Source organism: Uranotaenia lowii, chromosome 1 (assembly GCF_029784155.1).
Source record: "Uranotaenia lowii strain MFRU-FL chromosome 1, ASM2978415v1, whole genome shotgun sequence".
Classification (NCBI taxonomy): Eukaryota; Metazoa; Arthropoda; class Insecta; order Diptera; family Culicidae; genus Uranotaenia; species Uranotaenia lowii.
In genome coordinates this window covers 124,864,535-124,887,274 of record NC_073691.1, presented here as the reverse complement: position 1 = coordinate 124,887,274, position 22,740 = coordinate 124,864,535, and the positions used below count along the sequence as shown (strand labels likewise).

Genomic DNA, 22,740 nt, shown 5'->3' with positions numbered 1-22,740 from the left:
AAAGAAGTTATGGTACAACGAAAAAAGTGGCCTATGATTCCCCACTCTCCCATACTATTTGAACGAAGAGTATGAGGGTATAAAAGTTGTAAAAAGTAAACCTCATTGACCATGTGTTAAGTATTCGTAATTCATATTCATTTTTACCTTCATTAAATTTTTGATTCATTTACGTGAGAAACGTCTTCAACATACTTAAAAAACTTTAAAGGATATAAAGACCACTATGATAATTAATAAAAAGCTATGTTTTTTTTTTGCTTTTCTTCTGGACAGATCGTCGTAAGACTGCGGATGACATGAGTGGTTCGTCATGGCTTCGTCAGCTGCGACTGAGACATGAAAAATTGGAGGCTCGTAAAAAACTGGAACAGAAAAAATAGCAAATCCCTTTGTGATCAAAACATGATTTCGGCCTGAATAAAAACACTACCAACGCAAGATTCCTGAAAGTATATCAATAGCAGTATTTTCATTTTTTCCCTTCATCTTGGATAAGTTTAACTTCTACAGCTACATTCGTAGTTGAGTTAGCATGTGAGCTAGCGCCAAGTGAAATTTTCTCTATGTTGATATTAGACTCACCAAACTTTTGATTGTGAAAGGTCAGAAGTGGATCCTCTTCTCCTTTGGTATGTTTGCGAATGCCTTCAGTGATAGCTTCATCTCTACTTGCCCGCCATTTGTACTGCCAAAATCGAATCTCCTCCATAGTAGTTCCAGTGGCCTTAAGGATCGACAGTGACAACGCACCGGCAATTCCGCCAAATGTGATTCCTACCAGCCCGCCGCTTGCCATACCTTTAAGACCCATGTTGAATTTATAAAGCGCCCCTGTTACTCCGCCAGCAGTCAAGTATTCGTAAATGGATGATTTACCACGGTAAACTGATATCACCGTTTGGATTCCGCTATACAAAATGAAGAAAATTAAATCCTTTATTCACTCTAATATGTGTTGTACGCCTACTTGGTTGAGTAATTGATTTATTTATTTATTTACAACATAACAAATACATTACATACATGAGATTTGTTCTAGAACTCCAATGGTATTGTCGTTTAATTTTTTTTTTTTTTTTTTTTTTTTTTTTTTTTTTTTTTTTTTTTTTTTTTTTTTGTTTCGATTATAGTCGTTTTACCATCTTTATGGCATTCGCGACTTAATTGTCGTTTAAGAAGTTGTATGGTGAACAAAAGCAAACTATGTTTACATATTTTTGGAAACTAAACTAACTGACGTGTGATAAAAACAAAATAAAAATTAAAACCAAATTATTGTGATTATTTTCCATTGTTATTCTTGTTATTTTTTGCGAGTTTTGTTGTAAGACGAACTTTGTTTGTTGTTGGTGGAAACTTGAGACAATATCAGTATCTCCCGAATAAATTCAGAGACATTTAAGCCATTGGGAGAGGGGGGGGGGGAGGGGGGGGGATGGTGGGACAATTCGAGACCAGCTGCCTCCTAGTGTGGACTAGCCGTAACACTGTACAACATGTAAAAGCGCCAACATCATAACATATCCGCTTGGATGATTCATCCCGTGTAGACATTAATCGAATCCGCTAAAATTTTTATTTTATATGCCGAAAATATCATAGCGTACGCAAAATGTAGGTATGGTGCAAAACATAATAAAGAAAAAGGGTAGAGCACACGTGCAGCGACGAACAAATAAAGCTTACTTTGATCCGTTTGATTTTCTTTCTGGTCAATCCGCGATGCCAGGTAAATGTTTGACGTTTTGTAGTTAGGAAAAGAGGTACACAAAAAGGTGTACATTTTCGATGAATTTTAAATTTATTTTACTAAGGCTTGTTACTTCAGAGATCTTTTAAAAAGTAAGTAGAATCAACTTTTAGGTCTTCTTCTAGTGTTTTAAATATTTTTTGAAAAAATATTGATAGCTACTAAGCGATAAATTGAGTTTCAAAAACTGATGTTTTTCTTGCGGTTGTATACTGTTTACCGGAATTCCATTTACCGGAAGTACTATTTACCGGACTCTACTATTTACCGGAATTCCATTTCCGTTGTATCCCATTCACCCAAAAAAATTTGGCAGAATAAACCATTCCCCAGTTTTTTTTCACCAGAATTTAACATTTCTCAAAAAACATTTCACCAGAATTACCATTATTACCATTTATGGTCTGTGATAAAGGAATTCATGGTTTTTTCACGGTGCAATTCTATTCAGGAAGTGCTAGTACCGCGAGAAATTAGTTTTGCTTCGATTTCAACGTTCAACCTGTCAAGTGAAAGGGATTGGCTTGTAGGTGATATTGGTGACAGGGGGTGTATTTTTTAAAACGCTCAAGCAGAAACTGCAGCACCCACCCGGCCGACAATTGAGTAAAATAATCATTCTAGAGAGCCTGTGTGGCTGTGAGCCCGTGCGTTTTTTTATTGTTTAAAAACTTGAATAAGATGCTACAAAATTTCAATTTTTTTTTATCAAACATAGCATTCTTTGAAATTTGTAATTAATGAAAGCATAACTTCAAAACTTTCATCCATCTAATAATGAATTTTTATGATTTCAGCTAGTAGAATTTGTTTCAGTATTTTTCACCCTGCAGCACCCTCATGCTTTTTCTTTGGAAACATTTTTGATTTAAAAAATATAAAATTTAATACGAACAAAGCCAAAAATAACTGCAATTGGTGTGGGAAGTTGAAATCGGAGCTTATCTAATTTTGTTAACCCTTTCGCTAGAGGGGTTGAAAGTTGAAATCGGAGCTAAACTAATTTCTACCGGTACTAACACTAGTAGCTTGTACTAGCGAACTCGCGGCATTATTTTTCGTCACCTACAAGTCCAACCCTTTCGCTAGAGGGGTCACAAGTTGAAATCGGAGCTTAACTAATTTCGCGCGGTACTTACACTAGTAGCTTGTACTAGCGATGTCGCGACTTATTTTTCGTCACTCACGCAGCAGTGTCATATGTACAGATTTTTCTGTATTATACAGATTTTCCAACGTCAATACAGATAAGATATAGATACAGATTTTTATACAGATTTTTGAACATTAATACAGATTTATACAGATTTTTTAGAAAATCTAAATCAATTGTTGATGAAACGGCTTTCACGGGCTGACTGAGCTAAATCTTTTTAAACTTTTATCTTTCGAACTGCAGTATACCGCAAATGCTTGCAACAGCACATATAATTTATCCAGACCATTAACTTCTACAAGTAAGCTTTTGTGAAGACTATAACCATCATTTATTATAGGTTAGTAGGAGCTTTAATAGTCTCTTTTTCTCAACAGCATAACTTTATTGTTTTAACGGCGAATGATAGCCCTCCAAACAGAGTACACAAATTTTGATAATAAAATCAGTATAAAATCTCTTCTCCTTAAGTTTGATATCTATAAAGTTGGGTGGTATTTAAGATTATCACATAAAAAGAAAAAGATTGAGAATCATATAGAAAATTCTTATTTCAGATTCAATTAGGTTTGCACAGTCAGTTTTTTTATTTCAAAACTTTTTAACTGAATAAAGTAAGAGAACACTTTAGAATTTTAAAACAAATTCATTTCTTATACGATATGCAGTAATTTTTTTTTAAGCCAGCGCACTTATTGAAACCAGTTTTAGTTCATAAATACAGGAAAAAATCAGGCGTGATGATTCTTAGACGAAACTTTTCATAGTTAGTCCTAAATGTGCTAAGGATTTAAAAATAAGATTTAAAATTTTTATCGATAACACATGGCAGAAAATTTCAAGCAATCTAAGAGTGATATAAGCTCTTATTATAGATATAAATACTGAAAAAAGGTTAAAAAATGCATTCAATAAATTTATGCGCTGGTAAAACTACATGACAAAGATATAAAAAAAACTGTTTCAATTTAGTTATCGACTTTCTCGAGGACCGCGAGTAATTTTGACTTTGGAAAAAAAGTGATAAAAGTTTCCGTTTTGTCATTTTTGTTCCAATTCAACAAAAAATGGAAATTTTGAACTAAATTTTATGAGCAAAATAAATCTTTCATATTTCTTGAGGCACCAGTCAAAACGTTTTGTAGACTCCGGCAAGGTTGGGAAATAAGTTAAAATCCTAAATATCAAGTTCTCAAAAACTTGTTTGAATGATGCCAGATTTATTATTTAGATTTATTTAATTTTTTAAAGCGTTGTGTTTCTGAAACTAAAATATCTAAGCAAGATTGATTTAATGAAAGACAACAGACAACAGAAAATCTGTTGTACGTATTCATGTAGGTTTATTTTTGGGTTTTAAAAGAAAATATTAAAATTTCTTTTTGAAATTGATTGATTTGAATTTAGGAACCCAAAATCTTCCAAAATCAATTAAGTATTAAAACATAGGAAACATAAATGACTTTCTCTTGTGTAACTTTCAATCATAACTTTAATTCAATTTTCGTACTTACACGCAGCGAAAAGTAGTGCCGTTGAGATAAAAAAATACATCTTTGATTCAAAGACCTCATGTACATTGAAACAAAATCCATTTTCCTTAATTCAAGTAAATTTTAAATTGAACTGAAATTTTATTTCATTAAACCAATGTTCCAAATTTTTGAATCAAAAGATTTAAATTAAATTCAAGAAATTTTTTTTCGACTCTGAATCAATGTAAAAATTCATTGATTTAGATGAATTTTCTTTTGAATCAAAGTATTTTTTCGTCAAACAGTCGACACATCTTCATTAGCTTCTGTTTAGTGAACGGATCGGGCGAGAAGTTTTTCCGACAACCAGTCAGACCATTTCATCTCATGTCGCGCAACAGTCAGACAGCACCGGAATCACAAGATCCGGCGTAGGAAATTCATAACAACTAGAGGCCAAACGATAGTGGACTCCTAGGTAGGTCTATCAAAATCAATTTAATTTCAAATAAACCGTCAACCTAACAAACTTTTTCAGGGCAACCATTCATCCAACTAATCGCTTCCGATCCGGTCCAAAGATCCATCTGGCGTCAAAACCCTTCATGAATTGTTCGAAAGGAACTGTCCGCCAACAAACATCGTTCAGTAAGTACTTTCCATTCATGCAATAAATAATTTTAATTCATTTTATTGTTACATATATGTGTACATTTTGTTCTCCTCTTTATTTACAGATGTGCCGGTTCAAAACTTTGGAAAAATCGATTGTGTGAACATGAACTTACAAATAAATAAATGTTTTTAAACCATAAATTATTTCTTTTTATTTCCAATTGGACGAAAATTAATATGTAGTACTAGAATTTTTAGAAACAAAACATAGAATTGAAGAACAAATGCTTTAAAATTGAAACCCAAATAACGTTGGAATAAACGAAAATTTCATAAAATTAAACGAAAAGGCTTTTGAATCAAAAGCATTATGTTATTTGGAACAAAGAAAAAGTTTTGATTCAAAGGAAAGCATTTCTTTGAAACAAAAGAAAATGCATTTGAATCAAAGGAATTTTTATTTGTCCCAAAATCAAAGGAAAAAATCCTTTGTTTTTGCGGCACTTTCCTTTGAAACTAATTTCTATTTTCTGCGTGTAAGTATACATTTTTGAATTTTAATATTTTAGAAATAAGGTTGGGAAAATTTAGAAAACAGAAATGAGATTCTGAATTCAGAATAACATTAATAATTATATGGTTAAATAGTTAGAATTATAACTCAAAACCATTGAGCTAAATCTTAAGCATTTTGCCTTCCGATTTAGACAATTAAAAACATTGTTTAAAAGTTTTCTGTATTAAAATGAAAAGATGCTCAAAAATATGCTGTGACAAACTTTTAAAATTTGTCCTGAGGTTGTTAGGTTGCGGCCAACAAAATTGCATGTTTTCATCTGGTGTGAGTTGATTAGCCTTTAGTAGGTAATAATTTTATATCTAACAAAAAAAACTTAGCAATCTAGATCAGAGATGAGCAATTCGCGGCCCTCGAGAGCCCAATGTGCGGCCCGCGAAGCCTTTCCGAATTGAATTATTTTCGCAATTTTTGCCTACGGTAGTCCGTAAGATATCATAAAATACCAGCCAATAAACCAGAAATAGTTGATACGGCGAAGACTTGTTTAAATATGTAATTTACGTGTTTCTGTTTTGCATTTATCCCTCAATCATTCATATTGGGGACTTTTTTCCAGAAATGTAACATTCAATGTGTTTTTCAAAGGAATAAGTAAAATATCATCGTCAGAAATGAAATATTGGAGTTTATTCTTATTTAAAATAAAATTTTCCTCATTTTTCTTGAGCGTTTTCAAATTCAAAATCGATAACTAAATGAAAGTCGGCAAACGCAAATTAAAAGAAATCGGAAGAATATTTATGAGCACATAATGATGATTTTCATATTTTTGTCAAGGATAAAGTTGTATGATAAATTAACTCAGCAGAATTTTTTTTTGAAAACATTATTATTTTATCAAATTGGAAAAAATGCTAATGTACCCTGAATGAATTCAAATTTGCAAACAAACACGTTTTGCTGGACGCGCTGCTTGTGGTTCTAGAAATTCAGGAATAATTTTACGTTTATAATTTTCATATTTTTGTGAAATCTCACAGCGTGAATTGTTGCACCTCACTAGAATGTAGATTAAATTTGCTTTCCAATGAATATACTTTTTATTGATCCAAGCATAGTAAAAGCACTGAAAATCCGGGTACAACCTGACGGTGGACCACAAAAACAGATGAAATTTCAACTTGTGAAAAAAAACGCGCAAAGTAATCAACTTTGAAAAATTCCAGTAAATTCAATTTTTGTTCCATCAAAAATCTAAAGACAACAAAATGTCAGAATTAGAATAAAATTTGCAATGATATTTTTTCAAAAGCTCTACCACCGCTCAAACAGTTTTTACTAGCAATCTAATGAAAAGTAGGTTTTTCGGACCACTTTTTTGATTTTTTTTGTGACCATTTCATTAAAAAAAAATTAAAAAAATATTTCTTGGCTTCATGATGTAGACATTAACTTCAGCTTTCATATGCATAAGGCAAATATTTTTTTGGACGTGTAATATATGAACTACAGCAGTTTTCCTGAGGCATGTTTTTTCGGATTTTTTTTCTTTCATGCTGAATAACGAGAAAACTAGAAGCTTTAGCTAAATATAATGTTCTGAACATATTTTACTGACATTACAAGGTTTTTAGTGATATAAGTTTCATTGTAATCGGTTTGATATAAAAAGAGTAATGACGATTTTAGCTTGGAGTGTCAAATTGCCACTCCTAGTGCTGATTAGGGTAATGAAATCTAATGCGGATGAGGGTTAATCAATCTTATAAAACAATCATTCCAGTGACTAAAAAAAAATTAAATTTATTTTGGCTTCGAGCTTGAAAAACGGTTGGTTTCGAGCTTGAAATACCGTTGGCTTCGGCCGGAAAAATGATTGGCTTCGAGCTTGAAAAAAAAAACGGTTGGCTTCGAGCTTGAAATACCGTTGGCTTCGAGCCAGAAAAATGATTGGCTTCGAGCTTGAATACTGAAAATTATTTAAATTTTCGTTCCTCAATTTTTTTTCACTACGATAAATTTTAAATGCGTTACCATGACATCACCTGTTCGTTACTTATAGTATTTCAGCCTTCAAATGGAAGCTTGGAATATATTCAATCATCTCAACAACACAAATTCGGACAGAATGGCATAAATGGCGACGTAATTTCGAAGTTATTGTAGCAGCTGCAGGAGAGAAAAATGCAACCCGGTTGAGAAATATTTTACTAGCAAAGTTTGAAATACATGAAGCAACAAGGAGTTAAAGTTCGTCAGCCTGAGCGTCTACCTAACACCACTCTTCGTGGTTATGGTACATCATCAAAACCTCTACAAATATCAACAGTGTTTTAAGCAGTTATATCTGTTGATGGATTCCCACAACCGGAGCAAGTCGCTACGTTCTTTGTCGTTGTTGATGGAGCACAGCCTCTACTTGGCAAAGAGACTGCCAAATTACTTGGTCTGTTGACAATTGGATTACCCCAATCAGTTAACTCTGTTGTTTCATTTGAAACACGTCCATTTCCAAAAATGAAAAATGTTCTATTACGCATACCTGTGAATTCTAACGTAAACCCTGTAGCACAACGTGTTCGTAGACCACCTGTTGCTTCGCTGTCTAGGATTGAAGAAAAGATTGCTCAATTGTTGGCCAACGACATCATAGAACCAGTTGAAGGTGGAGCTACATGGGTATCTCCGTTAGTTACCATTCTCAAGGATAATGGTGATTTACGTTTATGTGTTGACATGAGACGCGCCAATCAAGCTATTCTTAAGCCTAGTCCACACTAGGAGACGGTTCGTCTCGAGACGGTCTCAGCGTCTCCCATTTTCTTCGGGAGACACTGAGACCGTCTCAGGTTTCCAACAACAACAACAGACAACAAAGCTCGTCTCATAACAAAAATCGCAGTTCATGTTGCCTAGTGTGGACTTGGCTTTAGAGAACATTACATGATGTCAACTTTTGAAGATTTTTTGCCACGCCTGAAGTCTGCTAATTTTTTTAGTCGTCTAGACATAAAAGACGCTTTTCATCAGGAGGTAATTTTGTTCACTGAAATATTGAAAGATCTTTGTATTTCTGATATGTATTTAAAATTGTGTGAAATATAATTTTTGTTTGTTATTGATTGATTCTCAGATTGAATTAGAAGAATCCTCCCGATAAATTACAACATTTATAAGCCATAAAGGATTATTTCGCTATAAGCGTTTAATGTTTGGAATATCATGTGCACCTGAAATGTTTCAGAAGACGCTCGAACAAATATTGATTGGTTGTGAAAATGTTATTAATTATATTGATGATATTTTCGTTTATGGTGAAACTCAAGAAGAACACGACCGAAGTTTGTCACAAATATTAGCTGTTTTAAAAAGTCGGAGGAGGACCGATGGAGAACAAAATAGGCTGTTTGCAAAAATTTAGCAAACCTAGAACTTCAGAAGAAGTTCGAAGTTTTCTTGGACTTGTAACGTATATTGGCAAATTTATTCCGAATTTAGCAACTTAACAGCATCTTTACGAGAACTTATTTGCAAAAACATTAGATTCAAATGGGAAGCGAAGCATGAGGAAAGTTTTCAAAATTTGAAACAAGCTATTTCAAATGTCCAAACTCTATCATTTTTTGATAACATTCTCCGAACCAGAGTAGTCGCCGATGCGTCTCCAGTTGCTCTAGGAGCTGTTTTAATTCAGTTTATTGATCACACCGATAATGAACCTCGAGTCATTCGCTATGCAAGCAAATGTTTATCTAAAAAGGAAAGTCGTTATTGTCAGACGGAAAAACAAGCATTGGATTTAGTCTGGGCGGTTGAGAAATTTGCAATTTATTTGATTGGTCGTGAATTTGAACTTGAAACTGATCACAAGCCTCTGGAAATTATTTTTGCTATTACATCGACACCATGTGCACGAATTGAACGATGGGTTCTACGATTGCAGTCTTTCTGTTTCGTTGTGTAGTACCGGAAAGGTTCAGGAAACATAGCAGATTCTCTTTCACGGTTAGTTGAGCAAGAACCTTCTGGAGATTTCGAACAAGATAAGTTATAAATTTTTGGTGCTCGCTGTCAAAGAGTCCGTTGCTATTGATATTCAAGAACTAGAAGAAGCAACACTTTCCGATCTGGAGTTAAAAACTGTTAAAGATTGTTTGCGTACAGGAATATGGTCCAATTCTTTAGTTAAACATTGCGAACCATTTGCAAATGAACTAGGAATTCTTAGCGATATTGTTGTGCGTTGCAACAAACTGGTCGTTCCGAAAATTTTATGGTATCGAATGTTAGAACTGGGACATGAAGGTCATCCAGGCGAATCTGTGATGAAGAAGCGATTGCGAGAGAGGGCTTGGTGGTCTATGATGGATAAGGATATTAGGGGCTGTCCATTAATGATGTCACGCAAAATATGGAAAAAAATTTACCCCCCCTCCCCCCTCCGTCACATATTGTCACAAATTCCGTAGCCCCCCTTTTGTATTACGTCACGTTTTCCTAACCCCCCCCCCCCCCCCCTGGATGAAAATTTTCAACTCATAGACATTTGATTAAAAATGTTGCTTTTTGTTAATTCATCAGTTTTATTCAAAGAATTGAAAAAAAGATTAACAACTTTTAACAAGCCTTCAATCATTGCTTAAAACACATTTCAATCAAGAGTCCAAGGATTATGTTGATGACTTTCCATATCAATGACCAAATCTTTATCCAACCATCCAAATGTAGTTCCTCTTCTTCAACCCATTCGCAATCCAAATCTTCTCAACAGGTTACAATAGCCAAGCAATCCTGTTCACGTTTTGCCACAATTTAAGTGGGAAGGACTTTCCTGAGTGTTGCAGTGAAAGTGTTCTTGTGAACTTTCTTATGCTAATAAAATTTACCAAAGTGATTTCGTGAGTATTTTTATTCATTAAATGAATGGTGCAGGTATAGTTTTATTGAATTTAGGATAAAATTATTTGTTATTGTTTTGCTGCGTTTTTTTGTAATGATAAGTGATGTCACGCTCAAGCTGACCCCCCTCCCCCCCATGTCACAAATTGTCACAAAAATCAAAACCCCCCCTCCCCCCCTAACGCGTGACATCATTTATGGACGGCCCCTTAGGAAATATTATGTTCTTGATTGTGAAGGATGTAGACTAACTGGACTTCCCAGTAAGCCTATTACGATGGCACGACGAGAGTTACCTTTGAAACCTTGGATTGATATAGCAATTGATTTCATGGGACCTCTTCCATCGGGAGAATATTTACTGGTTGTGATAGAGTATTTCAGTCGATACAAAGAAGTAGAAATCATGAATCGCAGGAAGGATTGGGTTGATGATTAATACGTCCAAGACGAAGTACATGCTGGCCTGCGGATCCGAGACCGACCGAACCCGCTTGTCCAGCAATAACAAGGTCACGATCGACGGCGACGAGCTGGAGATAGTCGAAGACTTTGTCTATCTCGGCTCACTGGTGACCGCAGACAATGACACCAGCCGTGAGATCCGGAGGCGAATTATCAGCGGAAGTCGTGCCTACTATGGACTCCACAAGCAACTGCGGTCGAGAAGACTTAGCCCTCGCACGAAGTGTAACCTGTATATGACGCTTATTAGACCGGTTGTTCTCTACGGGCACGAGACATGGATATTGCTCGAGGAGGACCTGCGTACACTCGGAGTATTCGAGCGACGAGTGTTAAGAACCATCTTTGGAGGCGTACAGGAGAACGGAGTGTGGAGGCGAAGGATGAACCACGAGCTCGCGCGACTCTACGACGAACCCAGTATCCAGAAGGTGGGGAAAGCTGGCCGGATACGCTGGGCGGGACATGTTGCGAGAATGCCGGACGACTGTCCTGCAAAACAGGTGTTCGCTACGAATCCGGTAGGAACAAGACGAGCGGGGGCGCAACGAGCGAGGTGGTTAGACCAAGTGGAGCGTGATCTGGCGAACGTGGGGTGCCCGAGAAATTGGAGAACGGTTGCCATGGACCGAGTAAATTGTAGGAATTATGTTCGTCAAGTTATGTCGTAAGACGGAATACTATGTAAATAAACATGAATCGCATTACAGCACGTGACACGGTGGATAAGTTGAATCAAATTTTCACAAGACTTGGATATCCAAGAACGATAACTCTTGATAATGCTAAACAATTTGTAGGGAAAGAATTTGAAAAATTTTGTAAAGTACATGGAATAACGCTTAATCACAAAGCACCATATTGGCCTCAAGAAAATGGTCATGTTGAAAGGCAAAATCGATCTTTATTGAAGAGACTTCAAATAAGCCATGCCTTCGGTGGAGATTGGAAAAAAGATCTTAAAGATTATCTTATCTGCCGCTGCCGGCAAGTCTGTCCCATATGCAAAAACAACGAACCGAGAAAAACGGCTTTAAAGGTTTTTATAAACTTTCGTGAATTTCTCGGTTGAAACTTTACCTTTTCTACTTCTTTCTTCACAGATATTAAGATAATTGTTGTAGAATTCCGTCCAATGTGTTTTTGATTTGGAAGTTGTTGATGCGGAGGAGAAAATAAAGATGGAACAGCCTTGCGAGTATATTTCGCATGCGGATTAAATATACCCGCAAAGCTGTCCCATATTTGGCTTTTCTTTTGTCAGTTGATCATTTGATTCTCTCTATCTGCGCTGTATTATTCACTTTACTGGTTGTTTACTGATAAAAATAAGTTTGAAATGATGTTTATGACATGTTTAGATAGTCAAAGATAAAGAAAGTTTATCGTATGAATTAAGTGGGTCTAAAATAAAATGAATAACATTGTTCCATGAATAAAACAACCTGTACCTTCATATTTTCGGAAAGTTTTTCGGTCGATTATCTTTTTAGAAAGACTATAAATACCTTCAAATTAAATTAATGCTGAATCAGAAACAGCAAAGTATCTTGGCTGCAAATATTTGATGAGAAAAATCAATTCAATATGACTTAAGCATGTGCTACCAGGTACGCGTATTTTTGTTCATAGATTTTATGAAAGTCTAAGCAGCAAGTATCAGCATGACAAAAACCTAAAAAATATGGCTTTGTAGTCGACCATTTTCCATGTTTTACAAAGAATATTTCAATTAGCTTCATGCGAAATTTAAAAAAAAAACAGTTTGTTGGAATTTACCCATTAGGCTAAACTTAGCTTGTAAAAATTATGGAGATTGTTATTTTTAACTTTACTGTACTGTTTTATCTTGTCTAACATTCGCAATTTTAATGAATGCTCATTTTGTCGCACACATTGTATGAATATTTGTTAAATTAACGTCAATTAGAGGAGCAATTTCGAAGCATTCTGTATAAATAAACATATGGGACAGCTTTGCGGGTATATTTCATATAGGACAGACTTGACTTGGTATTTTTTTCATATATGTTGAGAACAAAATTATGAAAGTTTTTAGTCTAAATTAAAGAACTAACTGTATTTGAATGATTTTTTAGATAAACTGAAAATGACGAAAATGCATATGAGACAGTCTTGCGAATAGCGGCAGTTATGATGTACTATACAACTCCACATTCGACTACAGGGAAAACACTTACTGAGTTGTGTTATGGAAGAACAAATCGTTCGAAATTGCCAACTATCGAAGATTTGGAAACTGCACCAACATCAACTGACTATCGTGATCAAGACCGGATGAGGAAGCATAAGGGTAAAGAAACAGAAGACATTCGTCGTGGAGCTGAGGCATCAAAAATTCAACAGGGAGATAAAGTTTTAATGGAAAATCTAGTTCCATCAAATAAATTATCAACTAAGTTTGGGAAAACACAGTTTACCGTTACAGAAAGAGTGGGTCCAAGAGCGGTTGTGGAGGATGGTTCAGGGAGATCATTCGAACGAAATGTAGCCCATTTGAAGCGAATACCGTTAGAACAGGACTCCAGTTTTGAAATTGAAGATCTCGATGAAGCCACGCCAATAGATGCACCGATAACGACGGAGTATCAGCAAATGAACCAGATCCTGATATCACCAACCGTTGCTGAAGTCAGGGGAAGGTTGTCCACTAATCGCGAACGTCGCAAGCCTTCTAGATTCCAGGATTATGTCATGAAAGTTCAACAAACCTCAAACTTTGCTTAAACTAATCGAGATATGGTGATTACTTGTGATCACTAAGTCAGCATGGTCATCATTTGTAATAGTTTATAGTAGGCCTTTTAGTAAAAATACATTCTTGGATTATGTAGCGTTATAATTAAGTATTTGTGATTATTAAGTAATGAGCGTGCAGTAATTGTATTAATTCGAGCCAAAATTAACTGTTTAGAATTAAGAGTGTAACCTGTCAAACGAAAACACATGTGAAAACGTAAACAAAGAAAAAGCAAAACAACATAGCACAGCGAAACAGTTCACCGTTTCTGTTGGTGGAGTAATCCGTTGCACCCCGAAGCCGTGACATATAAAGAACCGGGTCGCCCCGCATCGGCAGGAGGTGAGCAAAAACAATTCGGATAAAAACGGATCGGATAAACATCCATTCTCTTTAACTCCCAGGCAACGGTTAGCTCTATACATAAATCTACAACATCCAGCCCCGACGATGAACACGGCAAACCAGGTTGGTGCTTCTAGTAACCGGTTTATCAATGACGGCCCCAACAGGGTGAGTTATAAAATAGTGAAGGAAAACTTTGAGAAAAAGAGAAAAAATGTTTGTTTTCTTCAGGGCCGTTGTTCGGGAGCTCAACGCACTATTGAGCCCAGCTCATTCTTTTGGCCAAGCCGGAAGCAGACAGCGGAGGTGCTCCGGGCAGTGGTGCGTGCCCGTGGAGCAGTGCAACCAGGCAGGGTTGCCAGAAATTCTGTGATATTCCTGTGCCGAATCAACTGTGATATGGATGTTGTTCGTCTTGTTTGTCAATTTGTACACTAATGTAGGAAATACGGGCCCGTAAGTAGGATAAAATAATGTAAGCTAGCCTAGGTTTTGAATATGTCCTATTAGTGAAATTTTTGTGTAAGTAAATTGTGATAATGCTACAAGTTTTGGGTTTTGAGTGTTTGTGTTTTGGGATTTAGTTAGCCGTGCAGCACACACTAAGAGCCAGTGGTGCTCAATTTGTTTCAATTATACATCATATTACAAAGACGTGTTTTACTGTCAATAGAAACTCTGGAAATACCACAATTATAAACTCCAATCATTGAAGCGCTTTCGTATTTTTTTATATCGAAGCGTTTAGAGTCGTTCAACTTGGCGTGCCGCTAGTATGAAAAGCTTATCACATAATATGATACATTAAAATATTCCATAGTTTCTTTACTAATTAAATTGTCGTCAGAAAAAATTGGGGAATATAGCTGAAGAATTCTCTAGTGAGATTCTGGATTTTTTTTCTAGATGTGATGTTCAGCGAATTTCGTTTGACATCGACAGCTCTGAGCGTCACAACGAAATTCATTGTGCTGCAGAATTGATACTCATTACGGTGAGTATCGATTTCAAATGATTATCTGAAAACTTGCAACTCTGATTTATAATAAGAAAAACCCTGCTTAGATATACCTGTTAAAAGTACAGACCCCGTTCGTTTTTGGCAACATTCGATTTTGGCAACATTCGATTTTGGCAACATCCGATTTTGGCACATGTGCCAAAATCGAACGGTTTTTAGAAACAACATTACAATTTAGTTTTCGTTTTAACAGGACCAATTTAAATCAGACAAATACCACTAATACGTTTTTGTGTTCTGAAATGGTGATAAAATGCAACAATAAAAACAAAAGTTTTTTTAAAAAAATATTAAGTACTAAAAAATGGCAAAAAGTTGAAAAATTCAAAAAGTTAAAAAACAAATTCAAACAAAACACTGAAAATGACTAAAAACAACTAAAAAATGATGAAGAACGAAAAAAACAGCAAATATGATAAATGAAAACAAACATTATAAACAAAACAAGATAAGTGCAAAATGCATCAAAAACATGATGAAAAAAATCAAAAATTACTAGAAATGGTCGGAAATTGACTAAAAATAACGTTTTTGATAATAAAATTAGTTATTTTGTAAAAATAACTGATAACAAAGTGGAGAAAAAAAACCGTTCGATTTTGGCAACATTCGATTTTGGCAACACAAAATGTACGAGCGTGTTGCCAAAATCGAACGGGGTCTGTATAACAATATAATGGTCACTTCAGAAGCAAATGGGTTGTTTCATATGAAAATTTATTTTTTTCCCTTGTAGTTAGTTTCATAGCTATTTTAATGGTCATTATATGATAATTTTTGGATTTAAAAAAAATGGACATTTTGTATGAGAAAGCCTGTAAAATAATAAAAGAACATGGGAACAGTTCTAGCACCTAGAGAAATGCATGATGGTAAAATTTCATTTGTTTTTGAGGCCAAAAAATGTTGAGAAATGTACTTATATAATTTTTGCCCTAAATGAATACAGCAAAATTGTCCATCTTTCAATAGGTATTTGTTTTTGAAAGAAAACGTTAAAAAATTCAATTGAATCCAAACAAAAAATTACTATTATTGATGTTTTAAATACGATGTTGAAATACGTGTGTCGTATCCCGATAAGTTTAACCTTCGGTGTAAACCGATTCAATTGTATATAGTATGTTCATCCAAATGAGTTCTCTTTTAAATCCAGATAGACTGGAACTGAAATACAGATCATTCGATCTTGAGCCGTGGACGAATACGGAGTCATTACAATACCTCTTTTATTTTATATCCAAAACCCAAATATTAGTGGACAGTTACTTAAATTATATAAGTCCGTTAAGTGGACTGTGCATACATATTAACTGGCGACGAGGAAAAGAAGACCCACAAATTAAACACACATTTCTTGTGGGGAAGCGTAAGTAAAACTAGAGTTTCTTGAGAGTTTTGGACTTAGAGGAATTTGTGGTTTAAGCAGTTCGTTTGTGGTCATAAAAAAAAATAAAAAAATCTAAGACTAGAACAACTGGAATCTATATTATTTGACAAATCTATAAAAAAAAGACTAAAAAAGCGCGCATTTTTAAACATATCCTAAAAATTGCATTTTCACATGTTGTAAACGTGGTTCTAACACCATTTTGTTTCGTTCTCTTCACAGGCTATTATTCGGCAGACAACTTCTGAGGTGGTGGTATTCCACGAAAGCTTTATTGCACAGAGCGTGAGTTGCAATCAAGTGATCAACCAGTGAGCTTTGTGTGAGCGCTGCATTTTAGGAGAAGAGAGTTTCCGGTCCGGTTTATCCTCAGGTGGAGATTGGGTTCCCACTGAGAGCGTTTGAACGAGTTAAGCTAACAGCTGTTTACGGAGGCTAGTGAGTCGTGAACAGTGAGTAGAACAGGATTGTCAAGCAGGTCGACGAGGAGTTTGGAGTTCAACTTAGGCCAAGTTGTGGCAAGTGTTCACGAGCAGCACGTTTGACAAAGTTGAAAACTTTGATTTTCCCGAAGCGTGGCTCCAGGTAGTATTTAAACAAAACCGTGAGTACCACTTTACCTTTTTTGATTACATTTTTGAACATTTTTATCGCTCTTGTTCAAGATCATATTAGCTGAAAATGGCAGTGCCTAGTATGATCGGTACTATAGATCATTACCGAGTAGGACGGCCTTTTGCTAACTACGTTGAGCGGTTTGAAATTCTTTGCGAATTGAACAAGGTTGATGATACTTCTAAAAAGTCATGGTTCATCTCTCTCAGCGGTGATGAAATTTATGATGAAATTAAATTATTATTCCCAAACGAAGAAGTTAGCAATCTACAATACAGCGACATTGTAACGAAACTCAAGGCTAGATTTGACAAAACTCAGCCAGCCTTGATGCATCGTTATAAATTTTATAATCGGTTTCAAGGTCCTAATGAAGGTGCGGAAAATTTTGTTCTAGCCGTCAAGCTCTTGGCGGAAAAATGCAATTTTAGAGAATTCAAGGATGAAGCTATCCGTGATCGACTAATTATTGGTTTGAACGACAAGGTTTTACAGCATAAATTATTGATGAATGATGATAGAGAATTGAATGAAGTAGCATCTATGATAATTAATAATGAGCTTGCTGGGGAGAGGGCAAAAATCATTGGTGAGCACAGCGGTGCTCAAGAAGAGATACTGTCTATTAAACATCGTTTAGGCAGAAGACAAAAATTTGAAAATCGTAATTACTCTACCAATCCATCGAGGTATCGCTCTAGAAGCAGGAGTCGTGAAAACAGTACAAGTCGCGAAAAAGGGTATCAAGGTTTTCGTCTTAGCAATCATGCTTTTGCAAAATGTAATAACTGTGGTCGAAAAGGACATCTGAGACGTGATTGTTTTTTTCAAAAAAAGAATGTTGTTAAATTTGTTGAAAAAAAAGAGGTTAACCAAATTTCTCCTGCAGATAAATTTGAAAGGCTACGTTTACACAAATCAAGTGACGAGTCGGATATGGAATGTATGAAAATTTCAACTATTAACAACATTTCTGAAGCCTTTTTGATCGACGTTCTTATTGAAGGCAAAGTCCTTCCAATGGAAATTGATACCGGATCCGCTGTCTCTGTTATTAGCGACACCTTATATAAAAAAATGTTTAAAGCTATTCCAATTGATTTTTGTTATAAGAAATTAGTGGTTGTTGATGGGGCTATCCTAGATGTCGTAGGTTCGATAGAGGTGGAAGCTAATGTCAACAATTCAGAAAGCAAGGAAATATTATACATTTTAAAAAGCAAAAAGGATTTCGTTCCACTTATGGGACGTGACTGGTTGGAGACGTTTTTCCCTGATTGGAAAAATAAATTTTTAACAACTACAATCAAAAATTTAACATTAGAGCGGATGAGTGAAAATACGTTAGGTAATTTGAAATTGAAATATTCGAAAATATTTAGCAAGGATTTAACAGAACCAATTTTAGGCTATGAAGCTGACTTGTGTTTTAAATCTGAACAACCAATATTTAAAAGAGCGTATCAGGTCCCTTATAAGTTGAAAGAAAAATTTGATAAACATCTGGACGAACTAGAGAAGCAAGGAATCATCACACCAATTAAAGCAAGTGAGTGGGCATCACCAGTTATAGCTGTTCTTAAGAAAAATGGTGACTTAAGAATGGTTATAGACTGCAAAGTGTCGCTTAACAAAATTTTAATACCGAACACTTATCCTTTGCCACTGGCACAAGATATTTTTGCAACATTAGCAGGGTGCAAAGTATTTTGTTCTTTAGATTTAACGGGAGCTTATACGCAACTAAGGTTATCCAATCGCTCAAGGAAATTTGTCGTTATTAATACAGAACGCGGACTCTACAGTTATAATCGCCTTCCGCAAGGGAGTTCATCAAGTGCCGCAGAATTTCAGAAAGTAATGGACGAGATCCTTAAAGGATTGAAACATGTTTGTTGTTACCTTGATGATCTGCTAATTGCAGGAGTTGATTTTGAAGATTGTCGTTACAAATTGGATTTGGTACTTGAGAGACTAACCAATGCCAATATTTGTATAAATTTCAAAAAATGCAAATTTTTTGTTAACTCACTCCAGTATCTGGGTCATATAATTTCTAGCGAGGGATTAGCACCATCTTCCGAAAAAATATCTACAATAGTAAAAGCAAAAAAACCACAAAACGTGACAGAGTTAAAAGCTTTTTTAGGTCTTATAAATTATTATAACAAATTCGTACCTAACTTAGCTAGCAAACTGAGAAACTTATATGGCTTATTAAAAAAAATGTACCTTTTGTGTGGACGGAAGAATGTGAAGATGCTTTTCAGGAAAGCAAAAACAGTTTAATTAATGCAAACATTCTTGAATTTTACGATCCTTTGAAACCTTTGATAGTTGTCACTGACGCGTCTTCTTATGGGCTAGGCGGAGTTATGGCGCACGATGTGTATGGAATTGAAAAACCCATATGCTTCACATCATTTTCATTAAACGCAGCCCAGAGGAAATATCCTATTTTACACCTGGAAGCGCTAGCCTTAGTATGTGTTATAAAAAAGTTTCACAAATTTTTGTTTGGACAACCTTTTACTATCTACACGGATCATAAACCTCTCCTAGGAATTTTTGGGAAAGAAGGAAAGCATTCTATCTACGTCACTAGATTACAGCGGTACATAATGGAACTTTCCATCTACAACTTTGAGATAGTATACAGACCAGCATCAAAAATGGGTAACGCTGACTTTTGCAGCCGTTTTCCTTTAAATCAAAATGTACCTAGTAGTTTGGATGATGGAAAAATTAACAGCTTAAATTTTACGAACGAATTACCTTTGAATTTTTCGGTAATTTCGAAAGAAACTAGATCCGACAAAATTTTGAAAGAAGTTGTAAAATTTATGTCTGAAGGTTGGCCTAAAAAGGTTCCAACAGATTTCAAAGATTTTTATTCTCAAAAAGAAAAATTAGAACTTATTGATGATGTTTTACTTCTGGAAGATAGGGTGATAATTCCACACAATTTGAAATCAACAATTTTGCGGCTTTTACATAGTAGCCACAAGGGTGTTGTAAAAATGAAAAATTTAGCAAGGCGATCAGTATATTGGTATGGTATAAGTGTTGACATTGCTGATTTTGTGAAATCATGCAAAGTTTGTTCGGTGATGGAAATTAAAAGTAAGCCGAAGATAGTCAACTCGTGGTTACCAACAACAAAGCCTTTTAGTAGGATACATGCTGATTTTTTCTTTTTTCAACAAAAAACTTTTCTTTTAATCATTGACAGTCATTCCAAGTGGTTAGAAGTAGAGCAAATGAAATATGGTACAACAGCAAAGTTGGTTTTAAAAAAGTTCATTTCTTTTTTTGCACGTTTTGGATTGCCGGATGTTTTAGTTACCGATAATGGTCCGCCTTTCAGTTCTCGTGAATTTGTTGAATTCATGGAGCAACAAGGGATCAAGGTTCTTAAAAGTCCTCCATACAATCCGGCCAGTAATGGTCAAGCAGAAAGAATGGTGAGAGTGGTTAAAGAAGTTTTAAAAAAATATTTATTGGATAATGAATTTAAACTACTGGATCTAGACGAAAAAGTTAACTTATTTTTATTCAACTATAGAAACAGTTGTCTCAAAGAGGGAGGATTATTCCCATCAGAAAAGGTTTTTACATTTCAACCTAAAACATTGCTAGATTTACTCAATCCCAGAAAGTCATACAAACAGCATATAGATAAAAATCCTACGAATATTATTGAGCATTATGAAACAGTAAAAATTCCTGATGGTTTCGATTGTTTAGTGGCAGGGGATAAGTTGTTTTATAAAAATCCTAATAAAACTGATTTACCAAAATGGTTGGAGGCAAGATTTATTAAAAAGTTTTCTTCCAATATTTTCCAGATTTCTTTGGGAACTCATGTGCTAATTGCACATCGCCACCAATTGAAGATGGATCATCAAAGCCAGTATCGGTGGAAGGTTTTGGTCACTTCGAAGGCCCAACACAACGAGACACCTCCAGTACAAAACAACAAACGCCGGAGAAGTTCGTCGGAGGACGAGTTTCTGGGTTTCCCTGAGGAACAGGATTATACGGTTCAGCCTCGAAAAAAATGTTTGACAGGTCATCTACGAAGTCCTATATTGACGAGGTCTAGAACAACCAACAAGAGGGTTCAGAGGATTCAGGATGTGGCTGATTCAGCAAGTCCTTATTGGCAAGTGCTAATAAATCAACATTAAAGTGTTTTCGAATTTTGTAAAAAAAAAGTAGAGAAATTGAGCACAACTGTGCTGTCGAAAATAAGATTTTGAATTGTTATACATAAGATTGAAATAATAACTAAAAAGGGAAGGATTGTCGTATCCCGATAAGTTTAACCTTCGGTGTAAACCGATTCAATTGTATATAGTATGTTCATCCAAATGAGTTCTCTTTTAAATCCAGATAGACTGGAACTGAAATACAGATCATTCGATCTTGAGCCGTGGACGAATACGGAGTCATAACAATACCTCTTTTATTTTATATCCAAAACCCAAATATTAGTGGACAGTTACTTAAATTATATAAGTCCGTTAAGTGGACTGTGCATACATATTAACGTGCAAACCATAGTCGTTTGAATATTCTGCTATCAATGATCATGCTTCACACTCCTTACCTCAGTAAGTATTTTAAAATTTTAAGTGTGATAAAAAAGCAACCCCTTCCAAGATATTCGAAAATGAATAAAAAAAAAAGTGATCAATGTACCCCCAGTTTACGGTACGCAATACTTACATGTAACTTGTAGTAAATAATGCCAATCGCCAGCCCCATTTGAATGCGCCTTTAGCAAAATTCAGCGTTACTTGATCTTGAAGCTTTCTCTGAAAAGAGTAAAACTTTCAATATCACTTTGTGTACCAATCTGTGGCCTCCATATTTACCTTTGCTTCAAAGCTCGACTGGAATGCTGTGGCTTGGTTTCGCTCCATGAAGTTCATATATGCTACCCGAGAGTGTACAAATCCACCATAACAGGCTCCGACCAGAAAGCCTAAAAAACCGGCTTGATAGATTGAATTTACTTCGTTTGATATGCGACCGAATTCACTGAGGTGATCCAATAAGAGTAGTGTTAAATAATTTTATAACAGAAAACAACTAGAACTGACTTACTCAACGCTGAACATCATATAGAGTCGATCCTTTCCGGAATGTTGATCACCAGGAGCGTCGGCGAACCTTTTCTGGATTGTTTCTGTATCAACCTGATCTGCATCCGGAGATAGAAAAGGTATGACACCAGCGGCTGATACAACCGAAGCTCTTGGGATGGCAAATTGAAATATATTTCGTACAAACTTATTTCGGAATATTGCAACCATAGTTAACTTTTACTATGAGAATATTATAAACTTAAATTTTTATCAAAACTGAACTAACTAGCAGAACCAGTAAAATGTTGAATAACTAATGTTTTGATTGCGAGAGATTGTGCTAACGGTCTTGCATGAGCTGGGTTGCCAGGTGCCCAGATTTGTCTGTAAAACCAAGACTTTGGACCCTTTGTTCAGATATTGGTCAGACACAGATTTTGCCCAGATTTTTGCTGAGAGTGCCCAGATTTTACAGACTTTGAAAATTTAGTGATAAAATCAATATTCATGCATCGGATTTGATCCGTAAGTGCCAGATTAGACTGAAATCTCGCTTGTATTCATTTTGTATTTGACCAGTCATTAATTAATCTTTTTTTTTTTATTAAGATAGGCATGGTACGTGGTAGGAA

The 22,740-nt window shown here is 35.3% G+C and overlaps 1 protein-coding gene across 1 annotated transcript; it reads right to left on the bottom strand.

Annotated features, from left to right (window-relative positions):
- Positions 1-431: 431 nt before the first annotated feature.
- On the bottom strand, positions 432-22,448 carry LOC129739813 (RPII140-upstream gene protein). Its single transcript, XM_055731342.1, has 4 exons — positions 22,128-22,448; positions 21,896-22,061; positions 21,747-21,835; positions 432-911 (listed from the first exon to the last, which is right to left on the bottom strand). The coding sequence occupies exons 1-4, from the start codon at positions 22,334-22,336 to the stop codon at positions 473-475; spliced, it is 903 nt and encodes a 300-aa protein (XP_055587317.1). The 5' UTR covers positions 22,337-22,448; the 3' UTR covers positions 432-472.
- Between the last annotated feature and the right edge of the window lie 292 nt (positions 22,449-22,740).

What these genes read in the sequence shown, in the direction of transcription:
- LOC129739813 (XM_055731342.1), bottom strand. Translation starts at nt 22,336, where the DNA reads ATGGTTGCAATATTCCGAAATAAGTTTGTACGAAATATATTTCAATTT. An exon ending in AGTCGAGCTTTGAAGCAAAG is followed by an intron (nt 21,836 to 21,895) that starts GTAAATATGGAG and finishes TACTCTTTTCAG; the next exon opens with AGAAAGCTTCAAGATCAAGT. An exon ending in TTATTTACTACAAGTTACAT is followed by an intron (nt 912 to 21,746) that starts GTAAGTATTGCG and finishes CATTTTGTATAG; the next exon opens with CGGAATCCAAACGGTGATAT.